Source organism: Rattus norvegicus, chromosome 11, assembly GCF_036323735.1.
Source record: "Rattus norvegicus strain BN/NHsdMcwi chromosome 11, GRCr8, whole genome shotgun sequence".
NCBI lineage: Eukaryota > Metazoa > Chordata > Mammalia > Rodentia > Muridae > Rattus > Rattus norvegicus.
In genome coordinates this window covers 29170284-29191833 of record NC_086029.1, presented here as the reverse complement: position 1 = coordinate 29191833, position 21550 = coordinate 29170284, and the positions used below count along the sequence as shown (strand labels likewise).

General features: G+C 38.1%; 1 protein-coding gene across 5 annotated transcripts in view; it reads right to left on the bottom strand.

Moving 5' to 3' along the window:
* Positions 1 to 21550, bottom strand: part of Usp25 (ubiquitin specific peptidase 25) — a 110041-nt gene that overhangs the window by 6490 nt on the left and 82001 nt on the right. For 3 of the 5 annotated variants that reach the window (XM_063270602.1, XM_063270604.1, XM_063270603.1), the window contains 5 exons: positions 16551 to 16690; positions 12693 to 12806; positions 10697 to 10792; positions 2692 to 2870; positions 1464 to 1542 (listed from right to left, as the gene is read on the bottom strand). In XM_063270602.1, coding sequence (XP_063126672.1) covers positions 1464 to 1542; positions 2692 to 2870; positions 10697 to 10792; positions 12693 to 12806; positions 16551 to 16690 — 608 coding nt within the window. The remainder of the gene's footprint in view (positions 1 to 1463; positions 1543 to 2691; positions 2871 to 10696; positions 10793 to 12692; positions 12807 to 16550; positions 16691 to 21550) is intronic. The other 2 variants (XM_063270605.1, NM_001107114.2) reach the window with 1 other exon arrangement.

The following is a 21550-nucleotide window of genomic DNA, read 5'->3' as shown; positions in this document are numbered from 1 at the left end:
GGTCCTGTGGAAGTTGGATACATCTGCATAGGGAGATGCTGGAGGGTGGGGCAGAAGACAGTGGGTGGGGGAGCACCCTCATAGAGGCAAAGGGGACTGAGGAGAGGGAGGTTGGCAGATGGGTGGTTTGTAGATGGGTGACCAGGAAGTGGGATATCATTTGAGATGTAAATGAATGGAATGATTAACAAAATGAAAAAGAGGAAGAAGAGGAGGAAGTGGAGGAGGAAAAAGAACCTCCTGCAAATAATAAAACATCACACATCAAAATTAAAATAAAAATAACTAGTTCAACAATAATATATATATATATATAGGGTTCATCTAAACAAAGTTTCACCAAAAGCTGTAAACCGGTTCTGGCTCCATTCCTATGAGCAAATGGAGAGGAGAAGGGTGTTCTTTACATGGCCCTTCACTCTGCACACAGTTTTAATTACTTCAAGTCATCATTTTGATACAATCAGTTCATCTTCACAAAAAGGTAAAATTATACAAGATCATGTTACCTATGCTATAGGTGCTTAGAACCTCTATGCAGCAAAATTAAAAGTTGGTAAATAAGACCAAAGATTAATGAAAGACATACATAAAAGTAAATTTTTCAAACTTAATTTTAAAAGCATAAATCTATACTACACTTTGAATCTGGTCAGTTAAAAACATGTATTCAAACCAATGTAATAAAGGTTTTGTGCACACACAAAGACAAATCCCATGAGCCATGATAAAAGTGTGCACTCATAGACACCACTGTCTGAGGATCATAACTTTAGATGGCACAGATACCTAAAATGATTGTCTAACATCTCTCTAAAATATATGAGGGAGCAACAGGAGGGCAGAAAACATAACAAACAATCGCTGTAGATAGAATGGCAGTTTAGCCTGCAGCTCTGCTCTGCTGTCTGAGAGCTGTAAACTCCTGTGAAAACTTCAGTCAATTCATCCCCTCTCCCTGCGCCCCATGTGCTCCTGGACAAACCAGGAATAATAAAACAAGTAGCAAGGAAAAGCATGCACCACCACATTCTTTCAAAAATGTATTTGTGTGTGTGTGTGTGTGTGTGTGTGTGTGTGTGTGTGTGTGTTGGCTGAGAGGAAGAGAGAGACATGCTGCCAGGGTAATTGTGTGGAGGTCAGAGGGCCACTCGGTCATTGTCCCATGGAACTGGAGGCTAATATCTGGATGAAATCAGTCAATAAACCTGCAGTGCTCAGAAGATGCTCAGTAGTCCCATCGTAAACCTGCAATTCCACATTAACGCAATGAATTGCACTTATGAAGCTAGAGAAACTATAGAAGTGATCAAAAACTAGTTTATGAAATACAAGAGCACTTATAAACATAAAGACCAAGGGTTTTCTTTAAAGTGTTTTAGTCATTTAAAACATTTAGTTCTATTCTCCTTTCTGACATATGGAATGTGTCAACTAGAGGTCATACTACCAAAGCATATTACCTCATATTCCTCCAAGTTCACTTCTTCAGGTTTGATCATTTCCAGTTTGGCTTGGGCAACTTTCATTATGTTGTGACACCTTCAAACACAAGAAAAACATTTCTAAATCAAAAACAAAATCCATAAAAACTGTAAAAGCATGTTGCACAAAACTAAATTATGAGACACAGAAAAACAAAATCTCCACAAGTGCTGGGGGATGGAGCAAGGGTTTGACGTCCTGACCAAGTCAATCCGCACAGCCCACAGTGCCAGAGTGGGCCTCCGACCTTCACACGTACACCACGGCCCGCATGCTTCTTTCCCTTCACCACCCCAGCCGCACAGAGACAACCTCGCACATCTACCATGGCAAGCAAGTCTTACTCCCAACCCCCAACAATGCAAGCAAACCTGAATAATTTTTTTAAAGAATTAAAAAAGAGCTGGATACAATGGTGCACACATTTAAATCCAGCACGTAGAAATCAGATTTAAGATTTCTGTGAGTTTACGGCCAGCCTGGTCTATACAGTAAGTTCCAAAAGTCAATGAAGGTTATAAAGTGTCTCAGGAAAAAAAAAGTAACATTTAGTAACTTGAACCTCTATATCTAGAGTCTTTTAAATGAAATTCAGACTAATGAGAAAAAAATTAACATTACAAGTGTTATAGCACATTCTGAAAAAAATGGTTGCAGGTGAAAAAATTAAATATTTTTATGTCATCCTCCATATCAAACAATTATCAATGTCTATTTTCTGCATACATGGCTAGACTTTCTTCATGGATTGCCCAGAGAGGCAAGCTCACTTTCCAGCTTTAGTGGCTACTGGGAAAATATGGGAGATGCTTGAATCTTTGTAATCCAAGAACTGGTTTCTCACAGTACTGATTAGAGATGTTACTGTATCTGACAAATCACACGGAAACCTACAATAAAATTACCTGGCCTAAAATCCCCACAGTATAGACGCTGAAAAATCACATTTTCATCCATAGAAAAGTGATTTCTTTATTCATAATTTGAATTATCCAAATTACTTTTAGGTAAAACTTTAAAAAGGCATAGCTAGAAATTTTAGTGAAATGGAGACGCAAATACCAAATTAATGGGAGAAAGGTTTGTACTCTATTTTATTATAGTTTTTGCACACACAAAAGTCTTACACTTGTGATTTGCAAAACCAAAGTAACAAGAACAATAAGACAAGTATGAACACATCAAGTAGATACTTTGTGTTTTTACCTTTCATCAAAACTCAAATTTCTATCTCCAAATTGTTCGAGTAATGTTTTCTCAATGATTTTCTTTGGTGCCTGGTTCTGGATAAAGTAGACCAGGACATGATGTAAACGATAATCTGTTTCTGGTGGGGTATCTTCTTGGGCCAACTTGACCAGCCTTGAATACTCTAATTTTATTGCCTAGAAAATGAAACAAGGCAAAGATTTTAATTAATTATAAGTTGAAGTTCTTCACTATTCTCATGGTAATTAAATGTTCATTTTTACCTTTTAATGCATAAGCTGGCTCATTTACGTGTCTCCACACTCCAGACTATAAACGAATTCTCTGAATGACCAACTACATAGAACCTTCCTCATCCCATCATCTTTCAAATGTTCTTATGTTTCTATACACAGAAGTGATGACACAGTGTGTCTGCACATGGCGTGGACTGCTTTGTGAAATGTAGGCTTTTGTGCCAGAGCTCCATCAAAGTCTGTCTTGGGATATCACTAAAGGTGTTGTGTGCACTTGCAGCACTAGATTACATACCAGAGTTCCAGAGGAGTTGGACAATCCTCGAACACCCAGACCCATACATGAAAGTGAGGCTCTTGCGGGCAGTTACACTAAAACTATACCTATTTCACCAGCAGTCACAGTAAGGTACTTGGGTCCTAGTCACCTCAAGTGACTATGACTGCTACTAGAGTACTTGGATTTTATGACTATAGTAATAGCAATGATACATGCTATAATATCACTTGCTCTTTAGCCATAAAATACTTCAAAAGTAAGAACTCAACACAGAATATTAATATATCTTTCAACATATGAACACAATCTAGATTATATATAACTGAATATTTGTAGACTTACATATCAAATACTGCTGAACTAATCAGATGAAGACCACATGATTAAAAATAACCATCAAAAATTTCCTTTATTTTTATATCTAAATTCTAGCTCTGCTAATCATAAAATACCTTAGGTTGCATACAACACACATTACAAAAATTTCATTCAATTTAAAAGTTTATTAGTTTCTTCCCTTCACTTTCTTTTTGTGTATAACTTCAAGTAATACTATAAGCTATATTGTTATATTATAGAGGAAAAATAATTAAAAGCATATATTAAAATATTTATGGCAAATAATACTTAAGGTTAGTCAGTCCATTCTAAACAACAAAGCCTTACAAATAGAAGATGATGTTCATTTGTTATAGTGATACAAATCTTCAAAAATACCTTTCTCAGGGAAGATGACTTTCCCCTCCAGATATACTGTCAGGCACATAGAAATTTTCACTATGATTGCTTTTAAAACATCTTACTTTTTAATTTTTGGTGAGGAGGCCACATGTACTTTTAAAAAACAATGTATTCTAAACATTAGAAAAAATCATATACCCCTATATTTTATGTGCTGATCTTCCAGATTTACTCAGTAAGTCTCTTAATTTTCCAAGGTGAATCTAGTCACAACACTTCCCATTGTACTTTCTCAACTAGTAACAGCAATGGGCAGACAATCTGGGCCGTTTCTACTAGCAGTTGTATCCAGCTGCCTCTGGATTAAAGCTAACATGATGAACTGCTTCAAATGAGTTTCTATCATGTTTCTAATTATACTTTTTATTACTTTGGCTGTCTATATTGAGAAATATTTAAGGTAATTATTGTAGATATTACAATAATATAACATACTTAGAAATATTATAGTCAATAAACCTTGTTGACACTAAAAGGCTCAATGTCTATATTCCAGTAGACACTTATTTTATTATGAAATAAAATAAAGCCTTCGACAATTAACTTGATAAGGTGATACTAAACAAAGGAATTTCTTACCATTACTCTAACATTAAAAATATATACTAAAGTCTATAAAAGCAGCTTTTTTTTAATCATATAAACAGCTATTATGAAAGTAATGAGATTTTTTGGAAGAACAGTTTAATAACATAATCAAGAGACTACATTAAAAATTTGTTTAAAAGCATAGAATTTTAGTAAGAGAAATGTTTAAAAATATATTTGTTCATCCTAACTTGCAAGTACCATTTTGTAATAAAACAATTATGCATCTAAGAACAATGTAAAATATAAGCTAATTATCTAGCAAAATGGAGAACCCTTATAGAAAAGACATAGCAAAGGACACCAGATTGAAAAGCCATATCTGGTACCTTTTTAAAAATAACCCAATTATTAAAACATAATTTCCAACTTAATCTTAAATTAACACTTGAACTCAAATTCTCTAAGGGTTCAGCAAAAAAGTAACAATTCTAAATAATCATAAAAACTAAAAAGTTTCACAAAGTATTTCTTTTATAAAATGAGTATGTGGTTTTTTTTTGAATAAAATGTCAAATATACTAATGATGCCAGAGGCAATATGTTCATTGCTTAGAAAAATATACCAGTAAAATACAGAAATATAAACAATGCCAGTTACCTATGGAGAATTATTGTATGATAAAGGTGGCATTTCAAATCAGTAGAAAATAAAAGATAGATTATACAAAAATCTTTGGAAGTGTTAGATCTTTTTCTATTTGAAGAAATTTTAAATCCTATAATCTAAGTCAAGCATGAAATCATAGAATAAATGATTTCAGTAGTTTTAGAAGCAGTCATAAAGGCTTTTTATGTTTATTTAAAATGTACTTACTAAAATTCATACTATAAAGAAGTATAAAATACAAACTATAAACCACAAAATACAACTGGAAAACTACTGAATTATCATATACTTAACATAGATAAATAAATCTTCCATAATATAAAACAGACAAAGACAGTTATGTTAAATACTAGCAGGCAAAATAGTTCTGCAAAGACACTGATGCTTACACAAATCTAACTGTCAATACACTGAAAACCAATGATACAGTGTAGGAGTATGACAGTCATTTAACAGCACTTAAAATTAGCAAGTAATTCGGCCTTGTAATTCTAGTCTCCTATATTTGTGCCAAGTATTCAGTGATAGAATAATGTTAATAAGTGGAAGTGACTCAAACATCCAGCAAAAAAACCGTCAATCGCATATCCCAATCAATAATTCAACTGAATTGTTTGTGACAGATACTATCTAATGTCGTCCTCCTAAATAGATTATGTATTTAATTTTATGATGTCTCAATGAAAGCACTGTGTCTGATAATTTAATATACTGTCCAGGTTGCAGAATTAAGCTAGAAAACTTGGATTTAAAAGTAGCCACATCACCACAGAGACCTTATACCCACTTCTTAACCTAGAGCAGTTATGAATTGTAGGAATGCTGAGATTCTGGTCCCATGGTCTCCTCAGTGTGTCGCAGAAGGACACATCATTTCCAGGTGTGCTGTGCTCTAAGAGAATGTTTAAATTCATTTTTTAAGCCCAAGGGAAATCAATGTGGTTAATGTATGAGCTATGGCTTACAAAACTGCTCGCCACATTATAAAATATAACTACAAAAAAAATAAGGTGAGGACACAGAGAGAGTAACCCTACTTTAAGTTATTAATATAGTAAATAAGTTTAGGAGTAGAAAATTATAGATATGTGGATAAGTTTAAGTAAATACATCTATCCCCAGAAGGAGACAGAGAGAACTATTCACAGTCTATACTTTCATGGTTGTATTAGTTGTTGAAGTAGGACTTTCTCTAAGAAGACTTCTAGATATCAGCTCTTTTATTTTATGTAATCCCTCCTAATTTCCTTTGTTCCTCATCATACAGATTGCCATTTAATAAATGTTTCCACACTAGAAATCAAGATTCGTTCAGGAAGAAACCCAATCCAAAACTCCATTGCTGGCATCCACCGGGTTCAGGGTCATGCCTTATGAACCCTAATATCAATCAAGCGCCTCACGAAGGGATGCCAGTGTGTCCCCACGGCAGACTATAACCTGCAAGTGCATTCAGTGATACAGAACACTAAACATGCTCTGGAGGCAGACACACTGAAAAGAATGAAGAGCGAGGGTTCCAATGTATACGGTACAACGTCACATCAACAGGCACACTACAACAGAAGGGCATGGTTCAATTGATGGAGGGAGGAGACTAAAGGGAGGAGACAGAGGTGAGTGATGCAGGAGTTCCGCTTCCTGGCCTGATTGGTCATTACACGGGCATCTGCTCCTTCTGTGGTAATCTACTGGGTTATAACCTACTACTGTTGTACTTTTAAGTCATTTATAAATTAAGTTCACTTTCCATATCAGAGGTAAAGAAAGGTGAGCAGTGGTAATAGGTCCTAAGGTGTAAGAGGAATTGACCACATAGCATCACTTGGGATTATTACTGGGAGGCAATGATACCCTATCAAGAACGTTATTTCATAACACAGAAGTCAGCTTATCTCACAAGGGTATTACTGTAATAGCTACAGACAAGAGTTTCAATTTGTTTAAAGATGCTTTATGTCTTTCAAGGAAAATAAACAAGCTACTCTCAAAGTAATAATTACCTTATGCTCTTTGCCCCCAGCATGTACAAATACTTAACTACTACCAGCCCTTTACAACTGTCCTTTGATTTTAGCTCTCTCTTTGATTTTAATTTTTCTCATTGGAGAAATTTTAATTTGCCTTTTTGGGGAATCTTTTCTTTAAACCATTTCACTTAAAGATTTTATACTTAAAATGGAAACCGATCTTCTCAAAAGAAGACAACTTGAAAAGGGATCTGGTAGAGAACCTTAGCCCCCTCTGCCTGCCTATAACTCTTTTGTGAAACACACATACAGTAGACTCCTGTGGGAAGACCTCTGTGTGACTCTTTCTAAGTCAAGGTTAAACATACCAGTTCACTTACTCAAGCCTAACCTGCATCCTTTACTTCTGTTTCTTGTAAGATGACGTTCCCACAGGATAATTTCCTATGATAATTCATAAGGTAATCACCGCCAATCAAATCTATCATTGGAAACTAATGTGTGTGGGGAGACGTCTCACTACATAAAGGCACGTGTGTCACATGACTGGCATTCCAAACTCCATCCACAGGGCCCACAGGAAGGCAGAAAGGGAGAACAGACTCCATAAAGTTGACTTCTGACCTCTACATGTGATTCACGGTGTGTGCATCCCCCCCCCAACACACACATATACATTCTAAGTAACATAAGAATTGGTCAGATCATAACTCATTAGTAGTATAGTACTTAACAGGCTCAGAGTTAAAAATGTTTCTCTCATAATCAATAAGTTCTGAAAGGTCAACTTAAGGTTTTCCTGATAATGTTAAGACACAGAGCAAAACACCTTTCCATCAAGTTGTTATATATTTAGCACTGAAGAGAACAGAACATACCGTATATACTTCAAGGAAAACAGGGAGGAAGAAGAAGCCATCATATAAAGGCCAATACTGACTTTTCATGCTGGTAAGCACGAGCCCATCCTTACAAGTGGTGTGTGCACACAGAGCTGATGAAGAGCACCAGAGAACTGTGGACACGACGATTTACGGGAAGGAGACACAAGAAGGAGTTCTAGATGTAATAAAGGCCACAGGCTCACATGTTAATAGTCACTTCTGAGTCTTCAAAATGCCAATTTTCTGTAATGAATCTTGGAAATTCTTACTAATCTGAGATCATCAAAGATTGTAAAGTGTGGTATTTAATTTATTTTAAAGGGCACATTTATTTCACTTTAAAAGGTAGAGCATAACTAACGATCTGTCTAGCCAATCCCTGTTTCACAATCTCACTTCTCACTCTCTTTATAAGCTGTCCCTTTCACTGCACATCAGCACCTGGTACTCCGGGGTGTGAGGAATAAATAGATGAAATATGGAAAATGCATCACGTGAACGTCCCAGGTAACAATAGCTTGAGCTGTGCATGGGTAAAGAGTCAAGCTGCGTTTATACTGCTCTGAGAATGCAAAGTTGAAACAGCAGGCTGGAGAGGTCTCCATGGTTAAAAGCACTGGCTGTTTTTCCAGAGGACCTGGGTTTAAATCCTGACACCCACATGACTGGTCACAACCACATGTAACTCTTGTTGCAAGAGAATCTATTGTCCTCCTCTGGTCTTTGAGGGCACTGAATGAAAGTGCGGTAATGGAAGCAATACTGAAGAAAAGTAGGCAAAATATCCAGTAACGGAAAATAAAAATTAAAACAAATTTCAAACTGGTAAAAAGAGAGTAAGAGAAGAGTCAAGCAACTGGTAGAGAGAGGAACTGATGTCAAATACAGAAAACTATGCCAAAAAACTACATATTGGGGGACAACTAAAGGGAAATGAGAGGCAAAACGAGGGAAGGAAATAATACCATCGATAGAATCAGACACTCATAAAGAACACAGTAACACGTGCAGAATCTATTCGAATCTCCTTTCGCTTATTTTTTTTCTGGTGGCCTTCTCAACTATTTTTTTAAAGAGGAGAATTTATTTTAAAATTTTTTTCATTGTATCTTAAAAGGCTGATCAATCGGTTTTTTAACCATAATTACAGATGTTTGCAACTTAACACTTCAAGTTGGATATTCAAAAAGTCCATGGAATTAAGTAAAATTGATGAATTCCAACAAATCCAAATGGAATCATTGAGATGGCAAATTAGTACACTGCTTCTGCTCTATACACTGCTCAGAGGGTCCAGCTTCTGAGGAAGAATGGGTGATGACAGCTCACAGAAAACGAAGGGAACGTTTTAGAGTGTAGAGCATGCATGCACAAGCTAGCACCCACACACACGCGCGCGCGCGCGCACACACACACACACACACACACACACACACACAAGGTTGTAGGATGATGTCACAGGTGAGGCAGGTACAGGATAGAAGGAGACCTGTCATTGGAGAAGGAAGGAAGGATGGGCGGGAGAGAAGTTTGAAGGAAGAGGAGGAGACAGGGCGGAGGAGAGGGGCTGAGAAGCCGTGGCAGGACAAGATGGCAGGGGATGTTAATATTCCGCTCTGTGTATTTACAGGTTGTCATTAATGTTCTCAAGGGATGGATAGTACCGGGCATTGTATGTTTAAGTGGGCAATTATATCTTACCAATTGGATCTAAGATTATTGTGTTGTGTGTTCTTTTATGTGAGGGTTGGAGTGTAGGAAAGTGTGCGGCTGGGCTGTGTTTCCGCCAAGATATCTAGAGATATCTGGGCACCGTGGTACAGAGCTAGCGGGGTAAAAGACACCGTTACTCTTTATTATTTATATATTTTTACAACAACACAAGGTCTTTCGGGCAATCTCAAAAAGTAATGCCTCACACATAGGACTTTCAAATAAAAGGACAAACAATAAAGGTCTGGAGAGTGCGCACACTTAAAAGTGAATCTGTGAGACGGTGAAAGGAATCAACTGGATGGTCTCCCACCCCTTGAGTTGAGGAGAATATTTAAAATTCAGAATAGATGAAAAGCAAGGAAGAAGAAGCAAAACATAAGAACTGAATAAATAATTTTCAAAAACAGAGAACTGCTTTAGTGTCAACAGGCAAATTAAAGGGCACATACTGCAATACTGACTCGCAGTCTGACCTCTATGTAAGAAATAAATTATGACCAGTGGTAGTTACCCAGGCCCAGCTACTGCTCTCCAATGCCCTTAATCTCTGGATTACATTATTGGCAATGAATGAGAGACGCTACTACAGTAACTCAGGTAAAAGGTTTCCATTTTCTTGAATTATTTGCATTAAAAAGAAAGGAAATTCTGGATTCTTACACACAGCAGCTCCCAGAACAGCAGATTGTCATAATTCACAGAGGAACACAGAAATGTATTTAAAGGGCTAGAGAGACGGCTCAGTGGTTAATAATAGCACTGACTGCTTTTCCAGAGGTCCTGAGTTCAATTCCCAGCAACCACATGGTGGCTCACAACCATCTGAAATAAAGTCTGATGCCCTCTTCTGGGGTGTCTGAAGACAGCTACAGTGTATCCATATACGTTAAATAAATATGTCTTAAAAAAAAGAAATGTATTTAAAGAGATAAGGTGCTGTAAGACAACACATTATTTTCAATGAAAATGTTTAGTACCTTAAAGAACCCTGCTTCAGGGCCACACCTGTCATACACACTCCTGGATTTACCTATCGCCATGATAATGCCTTGCATACTGGGTGTCATCATGATCTGCCACAGAGATTGAAAGTAAGCATTTCTGAATGGTTAACAGGAAAATGCAGAAACAAAAGCAAAACACCTTTAACAAAAAGAAACAAACTATTTACATGCAACTTAAAGGCTTTGTTCTCTAGGAATCAAGTGGTGCATTTATGAAAGAGCAAATGTTTTCTGATGCACAAGGGAAAGCACCATTCAGTCATCTGAGCAGTGGTCCAGCTGGCTTACAGGATGCCCATCTATACAGAGTACAGAAAGCGTTCTTTCTAAAGTGCAGAATTGTAAGAAGACACCCCCTTCTGGACAAAGCAGAAAATGAATACTTTTCCAAGAGAACCATTTCAAAGAGGGAACCAACACTTAGTAAATCCATGAAGAGCTTGTACATTTGCTCAAGGACTGCGGAGCCTCTGAAAACTCCAGTTGGATCCCACTCCTGCTCCAGGGCTGGGGAGCTTCGTACAACTGTGCATCTGGCGTATTGGTAAGCAAACCAAGAGTCTCAAGGCACATGCACTGTTAGGCAAGGACGCCCACAGAGCACAGCAAAGTGAGCAGGTCTAAGTAGCGGAAGGAAGCTTTCCCACCAAAGGTAGTACTGAGTGAGTAATCACAATCCTTCCACAAAGGCCAAAACCAGCTCACACCGAAAACAAGCAATTTGGTGCTTCAGAGTAAATGAGTACTTTTATTAGCTTGGATCAGTCTGCATGAGAGCGAACATGGAACAGTGTAATGTAGTTCACATACTGTATACGACATGTAAGCCCTATTTTCAAAGTGGATCATTCTTGGCTGTTTGCCTTTTAAATGTCTGAAATAAGTACCATGACCCCGTCTCACTGCAGTTACCCCCGCGGATTCCCTAAAACTAAGACTCACACTTGTAGTTTGGATTATACATGGAGGGCTGCTTGTGACCTCCACTCACTGCTTGCTTACACAAGTCCTCTGATCAGTCCCTCTCTCTCAGATCTAGTCTTTCAGTAGACATGCTTTCTTGTATTGGCACAGTGATACTAATATCTTTATAATAACTGTAAGTTTGATGATTAATTTTTACATATTCATAATTAAAACTCAGGAAGAAATTTTTCAGGAATGAATTATATTTAACATCCAGCTCTTATCCAAAGATATGAACATTAAAAAGCTGCGGTATCTCTCTGACCATATATCACCCTGGCCTCCCCGTCTCCTACTGTCAATATTCCAAAACTGCTCATCTGTCCTCTCTCAAACGCAGAAAAGGACCACATGAAAGACTTTCCAGGGGAAATACATAAAAAGGGATGATAGTAATCTGATGGAACGAAACAACTGAGTTTCAACTGTATTGAAAAGAACTTTATCACGAGAAAGAAAAACGCAGGAGGCTGGTGGAAGAATAGGTAACTGAGACAAGCAGAAGAGAGGGAGGACGATGGGGACGGCAATAGAAAAGGCAACTACCAGACATCCTAGCTGCTGTTACAGCGAGAGTCTATAGCAGCAAAGCTCGCAGTTATCCACCTCGCCATCAATCTGCAGGGCTTTCTGCTGGTAGGGAATGATGGGCAAAGTATACAGTAAATTATACAAGTAGTTTAGTAGTATGCTAGGAAAATAGTTATTTTGAAAAGCAAAATGGCATTATATATATAACTAAGCAAATCTTACTCTAATTCTCAGCCTGAGAGTGAAGTGACATTAAAAATTCATTCTTTCCATCTATTTCCGAGGCTTCGCCCTTTCACCTTACATTGGGTATCCACGTTCTGTTAGTAGCCGATGAGGCTTCACAGCACGAGGCAAAGCTGGACGTTGTGCAGCAACAGACATTAAGTGTGTGGCACAGGCATGCCTATGGTGCTTGCACATACTGGCAAAGTGTGGGTGCAAACCATGTGGAACACTGCAACCAAGGTACCTCGTCATCATACCCTCCCTCCTTTGACTCAATCATAAACTTCCCTATGTGAGGAATCTGCACCTCTACAGCTTGCTGCTTAGAAGGGGGTTGGCTGGTGGTATTTTCAGGTTTCTGCAGAAGAAAATCATTGGTAAGCACATTAGCAAAGAAAATGACGGACGCAATCTCTTTATATCCAGAGGCTTATAATCTCTTTCCATACTATATTTACTACATAAAAAATGAAACCACTTAAAAATAAACATTAGCACCAGGTTTAGTAATCAAACTGTAACACAAAACTTAGCCTTTCTCTTTGTACTCTGGATACTTCAGGTAGCTTCTCACCAAGCATTTTAGACTTAAAATATTTAAAAATAGCAAAGACCAGAGTCACACTGAATGGTGGGTAGTATTTGGAACAGACAAACAGTGCTAGATACTCCAGAAAGTCTTCGTTGCAATTCTATGAAAATAATCCTAATCCCAGCAGTTTGCAAGGGTAAGGCTTTCACACAGTCTTGTTCAACCAGCAGGTTTAGAGTGTGAACGTCTATTTCTCAGTCAGCAGACGACAAAAGCACAGGAAGGATCTGGGCAGCTTGCTTCAGCCACTGCACTGTGCATCAAAGCTTTCTTAATCAAAAATAGGCAGGAGCTCAAATATGAAATATGAATAAGAACATTTACAATTTTTATTCCTATTTGAAATAGAAGAGGATTTTAATGTTGTACATATTTTCTTCTATTCTAGATACATATTTAAATAGACTTTAACAATGAAAACACAAGTAATGGTCAAGAATAGTATTTGTTCTTTTAAAAGAAAGGTTTATCTTAAAAGTGTTATTTTGTAACATATTTTGGGTGCTCTACTGATCAGAATTTTCATCATCTACAAAGGAAGTAACCACCCTCCACTGCTATTGTGATCACGAGCTTATATTTAAGTATCTTGTGTTTACCAGCTGTTACAAATAGTAGATATGGGCAAATCATTACATTATTTTAGTAAATTACCTTTAATAATTTATACTGCAATAATTTTAAACTATTCATATTATCACATATTTTATAGAGATGAATGTGTTGTAATTAAAAATAGTTAATACATCTAGCATTGAGACATTTTGCGAGGTGTCCATTAACAAAGGTGAAAAGTAAACCAGTAAATTCCAATCCATGCTGGGACTTTAGTGGTGACTTACTAGCAACCCAATTTATGATTTTAAAGGAAGAAAAGGGGGCCTGGAGAAATGGCTCCTGATAAAGAGCACATCCTGCTCTTGCAGAGAAATTAAGTTCAATTTCCAGCACCAATGACAGGTATGTCACCCTACCTCTAACTCCAACTCAACAGGACCCAATGTCCCTTTCTGGATTCCGTAGGACACTTGTACCTATGTGTGCACAAACTTGCATGCAAAGACTCACGTATGTATAATTATGTGAAATATAATTGAAATAAAAAATACTTCAAAAAATAGCTACTGGGACCTCTGTCTGGGGGCGGGAGGAGTTCAGTTAACAATCATAAGCCCTTTTTGCTACTGTTAAGTTTCAAAAGCATAACGTTGATTCTGATAATCCTGGAAGGAAAGAGGTTCTATAAGCACAGCAGAACTCAAACTCATTCAGCTTATTTTTCATATAAACTAGGTGAAGGTGTACTAAAGTAAATGTTTATTTTTAATTATCTATTATTTCACCCATAGTGAACAAATTAACACAAACTAAACAAAGGCCATAAATGAGGTAGGTCAGACAGAAACCATTAAAGTAGCCCGGAACTCACTGGCTGTATGGTTTTATAAAAATCGTTCTCATAGAAGGGACTGAGAACACGAGTCACGGGACTATAGAACGTATGTGTGACTGCAAATACAACCCAGAGCAAACTCTCCTCTGTCAAACTGAAGCGACGGTGGAGTTCATGAGTGTGGTTTGTTGTATTTTGACATCAGGAGTCCATCTCATGTCAGCGGGGCACTGATATAGCGCCCCGTTTAATAATTAAATACAAGGACTCTACTGACAGAAAACAGGTAAGATGGGTAGGCCAAGCTGACCGAGCCATCTGCTTAGCAGACTCCCAAGTAAGAGTTAGAAATTAAAGCAATTCCCTAGGAAAGCCAGCTGCCCGGACACTTGAGGACTGCTGATATCCTCTGTGCTTCTAAGTCTTCCGAGGAGTCAGGTCTCCTTTGCAGCTGGAACCTAAGGTGCTGTGTACCTGTGAGAGACCCAGGGCTGAGGGGACGGAAGCTGTACACCTACACCCACTACCAAAATGACACAAAACTACACGAAATGCTCAGCATTGACCTCACTCAGTCCCTTTAATTTTTGCAGAAAAAAAGAAAACTGTAACTCAAGTAAAAAGTTTACTCAAGATTGCATTTCTAGTAAGAAAGGAGATCACCCCCAAAGTCACAGAAATGGTATCTGAAGTCTCTGCACTGTCACTGTCGTTTCTGATCTAAGTATAACTGGGAAAAGATAACGGGAAGAGGTTGCCAGCGTCCTAAGCAGTAATCCCGGGACTAAGAGGCACAAACCACTCAGATGCTAGCAGCTCACAACCCTTCCACAGGTCCAGACTTCCCACCACAGTCTCCTTTCTCTCATACCTGAGCTAATTTCTAAGAAGACACCCACACCAGTGAATCTAGGTCATGTGAATTAATGTGACGGCTACGTGAGTTAAAATATTTATAATTAGCTGAACTAAGATGAAACATGATTCTATATTACAAATTATGATTTTGGTTTCCTGACCCAGCTAAAAGTACGATCTACCTTAGGGTTTAATGGCTACAGGCGCCAATTTATGAAGACCCCAAGTTAAAATTTTATACTGGTAAAAAGTACGCTCCCTGTGCCAATTGTCTGTCCTTGTTACCCAGGTTTTCCTGTTCCCAAGGCCCCCAAGAGCAGAGTTTTCAGACTCAAGAGGCAAAGTATTTACCAAGAAACAACTTAGAGTTAGCAGATGTTCTTAAAGATGTTCTTACAGAATCTAAGACAGAATCTAAGACACTTGCAGAATTTATAGCCTTAAAATAGTTTTAATTTTCATATTAAGAAGACTGTAATATATTTTCTGTTTATTATTCAGTTCATTAGTATATAACTTGTAGAATGACTTATTTACTGAAAATTTTGATTAATGCGTGTCTTAAGGTAGCAGGCTATGCTGAGACTTGTAAAGTACAACATTTTGTCATGTAAGTTTCTGAACTATCCTATTGTCTTTAGTTCTTAAGGACAAGGATCTTCACCTCCTAATGGAGCTCCAATAAGCCTGCATGGGGCTGTCTATATTAACTACTAAAAATGGGGTGGGAGTCACAGTACAAAATTCTTGACGTGTTTTTTAAACTCATACTCACTGACTCAACCCTACATCTCTGGTCAATTTACTCCCATTCAACAAACTGTAAAGTGCACAGAGTTTCTATCCAGGACAGGCACAAACTGCACATCGGATTTATTTTCTCGTAATATTCTCACTTATTGTTAACTACTTTCCCCAGAACATTGACAACTGTCTTTTAATTTCTCAATTACTGCAGTATTGGTATATCACAGACCAAGAGGGAAAATACTGTTGAACTTTGTATCTCTTTAAATTCCAAGTCAAATGAAAAACTTAGTCTGTAGTCTTTGAGTCTTTTTAGTCCTCTGACAGGAAAACAGAAACTGAAGAGGGCATTTTATTTAAACTCCTAAGCTGAGGAACTGACAGCCCACACTCCCAGATCATGGTCATGGCAAAGGCACAGTGTACCCTGACAGCAGGCAGGGCGCTCCTCCGTTACACTGTGAGAACGCTGTGCATGGCTGTGTTCCGAGAGCCAGGAGAAAAGTTCTTACCGACTGCAAAACTGTCTCTGGCCCTTTATCTTCGTGATCATGTGATGCCTTGGCAATCACTCGGAGAGTTTCTTCTTTCCAGTGTTTTGACAAGTCACTCCTTGATGGCTGCTCTAGATAGTCTGGTCCTCCTGCTTGTGCTTCAGGAGAAAAGAATCAATTGTGTATCTAACATAAATCACAAGGCGACATAAAAATGCACCCTCCAATGTACTGCATTTATCCAAGAACTTAGCAACAAAAAGTATCCAAAAAAGGACAAACAAAACCAAGAGTATTCAACTACTAAAGAACACACACACATTATGTCTTTTTTTTTTCTTTTTTTTTTCTTTTTTTTTCTGGAGCTGGGGACCGAACCCAGGGCCTTGCGCTCGCTAGGCAAGCGCTCTACCGCTGAGCTAAATCCCCAACCCCACATTATATCTTATGTAAGGAAACTTTTCTACATGAAAAGTACCAACCTCTTTTGAACAGCCATCCAGCTTTTGCCTAAAAGAAGAACTGGATTGTCACTGCAGTTCTGGTATGGGGTTCCACAATGAGTATAAGTGAGTTGGCTGTTTGCCTGTTTTTCCATCTATAAATCCTAACCTGAGGGAATCCTACCATCTCCATTTTGACCCTGCCCCTTGTAAGCTCTCTGAACAGAAATGATGCCAAGTTCACACACTGATGCCAATATGAATTTGTGACTTCAGATACCATTGAGGAGAAAAATTCAAAGCACACTTCCCACTCTCCCTCTCTTCTGAGGTCTGTATCACAGCTCCAGCACTATTCTGGATATCCAATCAAAGCTTTACATCCCCAGGCTTCAGCCTTTTCCTCCTATGTCATCCTGCATTCTCTGCCAAAAAATGGCCCACACACTACCACTTCTGCATACACTAAAGGACAAGCTTGCCCTAGCTTTTCATACGCTTCCTGAATGTTCTACCACTTTCTGGAAATGAGCTTATTCACTCACGTATCAGTTCTAGAGAAGAGTTCCTAGGCTCCGCCATTACTTACATGTTGGTTTGAATAAGTCTACAGTGTGTGTTGCGGGGGGCGGGGGGATATATTGTGAACCCATTGTGTCCCCCCTTGATGTAACCTCTTTGTCGCCTCCCAAAATATGACAATGTAGGGACTCCAAAGAGGCAAATGACTCCTCCTCAAAAAGAAAATCACTAACAGAGGAGAATCCTGATTCTAAAGTTACACAGACTTGCCCTTTAAAGACTACTTTACTTCAATTATAGCTTAACAATTACTTTATTTAACGCTCGTATCCCCTGCCACCTGTAAAAATCTCATTGGCAAGCATGCTATTTCCCTTTTGCATTGCTAATTCTCCAAGGCCCTGCATGAATAGGAATGTAATTTAATACAACAAAGGACTGAGCAATTTCATTAAAGAATGAACATGAGGAATGACAAGGTAAATTCTCCAAATTGCTACTGGAAGTAGTGAGTCATTGAATAATGACCCCAGGGGACAAAACAGAGTTACAAGCAGCCCCCACTTAACATTTCACTTTTATCATTAAAATGTTTTTCATTCAAAATGTAGTGCTGTAATTTTAATATACACAAATGGGCATTCATCTTGCCAACAGATTTTAATAAAACACATATGTGCTAGGCTCTAGATCTCCAGGAGTAGCCAAATGAACAGTATTGTCATCTCTTAAAATAAATCGTGGACAGTCACTAATTAAAATTTGAAGGATTTGTAAAAATTGTAACAAAGCGTAATTTGGATGAGAACCACCATATAGATTCATATATCTGAATGTTTGATCCTCAGTTTGTGAAACTGTTTGGAAAAGATTTAGAGGCACTGGAAATAGATTGTGAGTTTCATGCAATTCATATATATATTCTCTCTCTCTCTCTCTCTCTCTCTCTCTCTCTCTCAGAAAACACAAAGAGCCAGTTAGATTACACACAGCACAGCAAACAGCAAAGCTTCTAACAGAAGATGGTGGTGGGCAAAGTGTTAACAGTCTTGAATGCTATAAATGTTTTTAGTTGACCAAGAGGTAGAAAAGGTTCTAACACAATAGTAGCTTGACGAGTTTGCCAGAAAAGAAGTAGGGACTATGCAAAGCTTGGCTGGTATGCAAAAGTCTCTCAGTTCTATCACTAGCACATACAGAAAACTACAGTGCTGCATTTGAATGATAAACTAGAGAAAGTGGAACTAAAGTCAAGCAGTAGAAGTTACTGGAGCAATACTGAACGCACTGAATGGTTACACCCTCCATAACAGACAGCAGTAAAGGCACACAGAAGCAATGGGATACAGAGTATTTTGGAAGCCACATTAGGAATCAGAACTTGAACACAAAGGTGATTCCAAGTTTTGTCAGGGTAATTGTGAAGATAGAGATGGTTTTTACTATAGGAAAACTAGAAGTAGAGACTGCTTAAAGGATGTGTATTAAGGAAATAGGGTAAAAGAAGCCACTTCCCTACCTGTATAACTCTTCCCTGCTTGGTGCTGATGAGTTCAGTGTCCCTACTGAGGAGAGAGTGTAGACAGTGGAGCCTACTAGAAAGGGCATTTCTTTCTGGATGGCTTCTTGCAGGAGCCGTAAGCTTTATCCTTGGGGCTTAGGAAAGTATTTCCCGGTTTGGCAGTTTCTTTTCACCATATGGCAAGAATGACGGCTGACGGAATAATGACCTTAACACAGTAAAGCAAAGGCAATCATCGGGCCACACATTGTCTAACTAGCGGTCCAAGGCTTAGCAATAGTAAGCTGCCTACGAGGGAGAGTAAGGTTTAGAGGAGCACAGTCAAATCCGCTGTAGTTCATGAGGGCCATGACGGTTTTCTACATAGAAATGAGATTCCAAAAAGCTTCATGGGTAATATTAAATGATTTTGACCAAGCATCTCACAGAACTACTTTCTCTACCTTGAAAAAAATAAGATAAATGTTTATACATTCCAACTATTTTAATTTCTCACGAATTAAGATGAATCTAAATGAGTCTATTATTACAATATATTAAATGTAGTGATATTCATAGTTCATTCATAGAATTGAACTATGGACTCAATATACATTCTTGGGATGGTGTTGACTATTAAGGATTTTTTGAAAGTTATGGCAGCTGATTTGTGTCTTAAAAGACTCATAGGCAGGATTGTTTTAGAAATGAGGAGCATCCAGGCAGAGGAAATAGTTTTATAGAAACAATTTTAAGGACCAATAAAGGATGAATTTAAAAAGCCTGACATAAATGACATTAATAAGCAAGTCAAAATTAAGTACTTCTTAGGAAAAGTTACAAAAAACATGATACTGAAATAGATTGAACTGATCTTGAAAAGACTCATAAAGAGTTTTTGATATTTAAAGGATCTTAAAGTAATAAATCCTGTTATCTCATTAGCGATGTCAGTGTTGTGGAAGAGTCCCCTCCGTGTGAAAGATGTGAGGAATAGGATTGCAGTAAAAGAGGGAACTAGCTAGTCCCTTGTAGTCCTAGAATAGAAACCAGAGAATCAGTCAATGCATAAGGTTGAGAGAGAGAGAGAGAGAGAGAGAGAGAGAGAGAGAGAGAGAGAGAGAGGTCTTCTAATACCCAAAGGTAAGCACTATTAAGTTTTTTTCCTTTGGCATTTTCTACTTCAAGACATAACCAATCTAATAATTTTGATTTAATAAAAAAGCATGGTTTTATACACATTTTTAAACTTAAATAAAAAACATTTTAATGACCTTTCTTTTACTAAGTTGTTAAGAATGAAAGGTTCAAGAAATCCACGTTGCCACACATATGGGCAATTTCTCTATCAGGGTATGCCATCCGGAGGACAAATGCTTGACTTTACCACATACTATGCTCCAAAGTGATGACGCTGTAACCATGAACCACATAAACCTCACACTATTTCAGGTGCTTATAAAGAGAAAGAATCTAATGGGCAAAAATAATGCACCCCAGGACCCAGATGGAGGACCTGGAGTGATTGCTTTCTTTATTCCTGGAGTCCTCCTTGACTTCTATCATTGTGTAGTGGTTAGGTTCTCCAACAACTCGTGTGTTGGAGGTGTGTTCACAAGATGGTGGTGCTTTCGGGAGGTGGTCCAGTACGTGGCACTCTAACAGCAAGTAGGTCGCCAGGGCACACAGGCATACTGTCGGGAGCCCTTGTACTGATTCTTCTTTTCCCCCATCAGCAGAAAATGAGTAGCTTGTTCTCCCTGTGTAATCTGCACCATCATGTTCTAGCAAGCCATAGACACACAAGGAAGGAAGCCAGGAAATCATCTTTTCTCCCTAAGACGCTTCATCTTGGATAATTTGATTCAGTAAAGATCCCATTACAGATGGTTGTGAGCCACCATGTGGTTACTGGGAATTAAACTCAGGACCTGGAAGAACAGTTAGTGCTCTTAAAGTGAGCCATCTCTCCATCCCCCTGGCATTCTTTACTTCTCTAAGATACATTACTTGGTTAGAGTTCAGTATTTGGCAGCACATGGCATTCTGCCCCTTCCCTAGAGGATGGAGCTCAATGCTCCTGCACCTATGAAGAGTCCTAATTGCACGCTGGGTTATGAAAACAAGAAGACATGGTGTGGGGAGAAGGAGGAGTTGAAGAATGGGTTGCATATGATCTATATACATTCAAGTCAGAAATTATGAAAGGGTAATTTTTAAAAATTGTCAAAAATGCCTTTATTAAGGATGGACACTAGCAATGACATTATTGAAATTTCCACCAGGAGAAATACAATTTAGAAAGGATTCAAAGGCTCTCTGCTATATAGTGTTCATTAAACTAATGAACTGTATTCCCAGTCCTGTTTGGTAATCTCAGAGTTTTTAAAGCCCAACCAAGTTGCTCTTCCAGCATTATGCGGTAACTATGGGTATGTTAGTATTGTCCGTTGAGAACTCTTTCCTAATAGCCAATTTGTTTCTTTCCTATACACAGTGATTGCCGCTTGCTGCCAGAGTACAGCAGATGACGCAAAGCACAGAGAGGAATC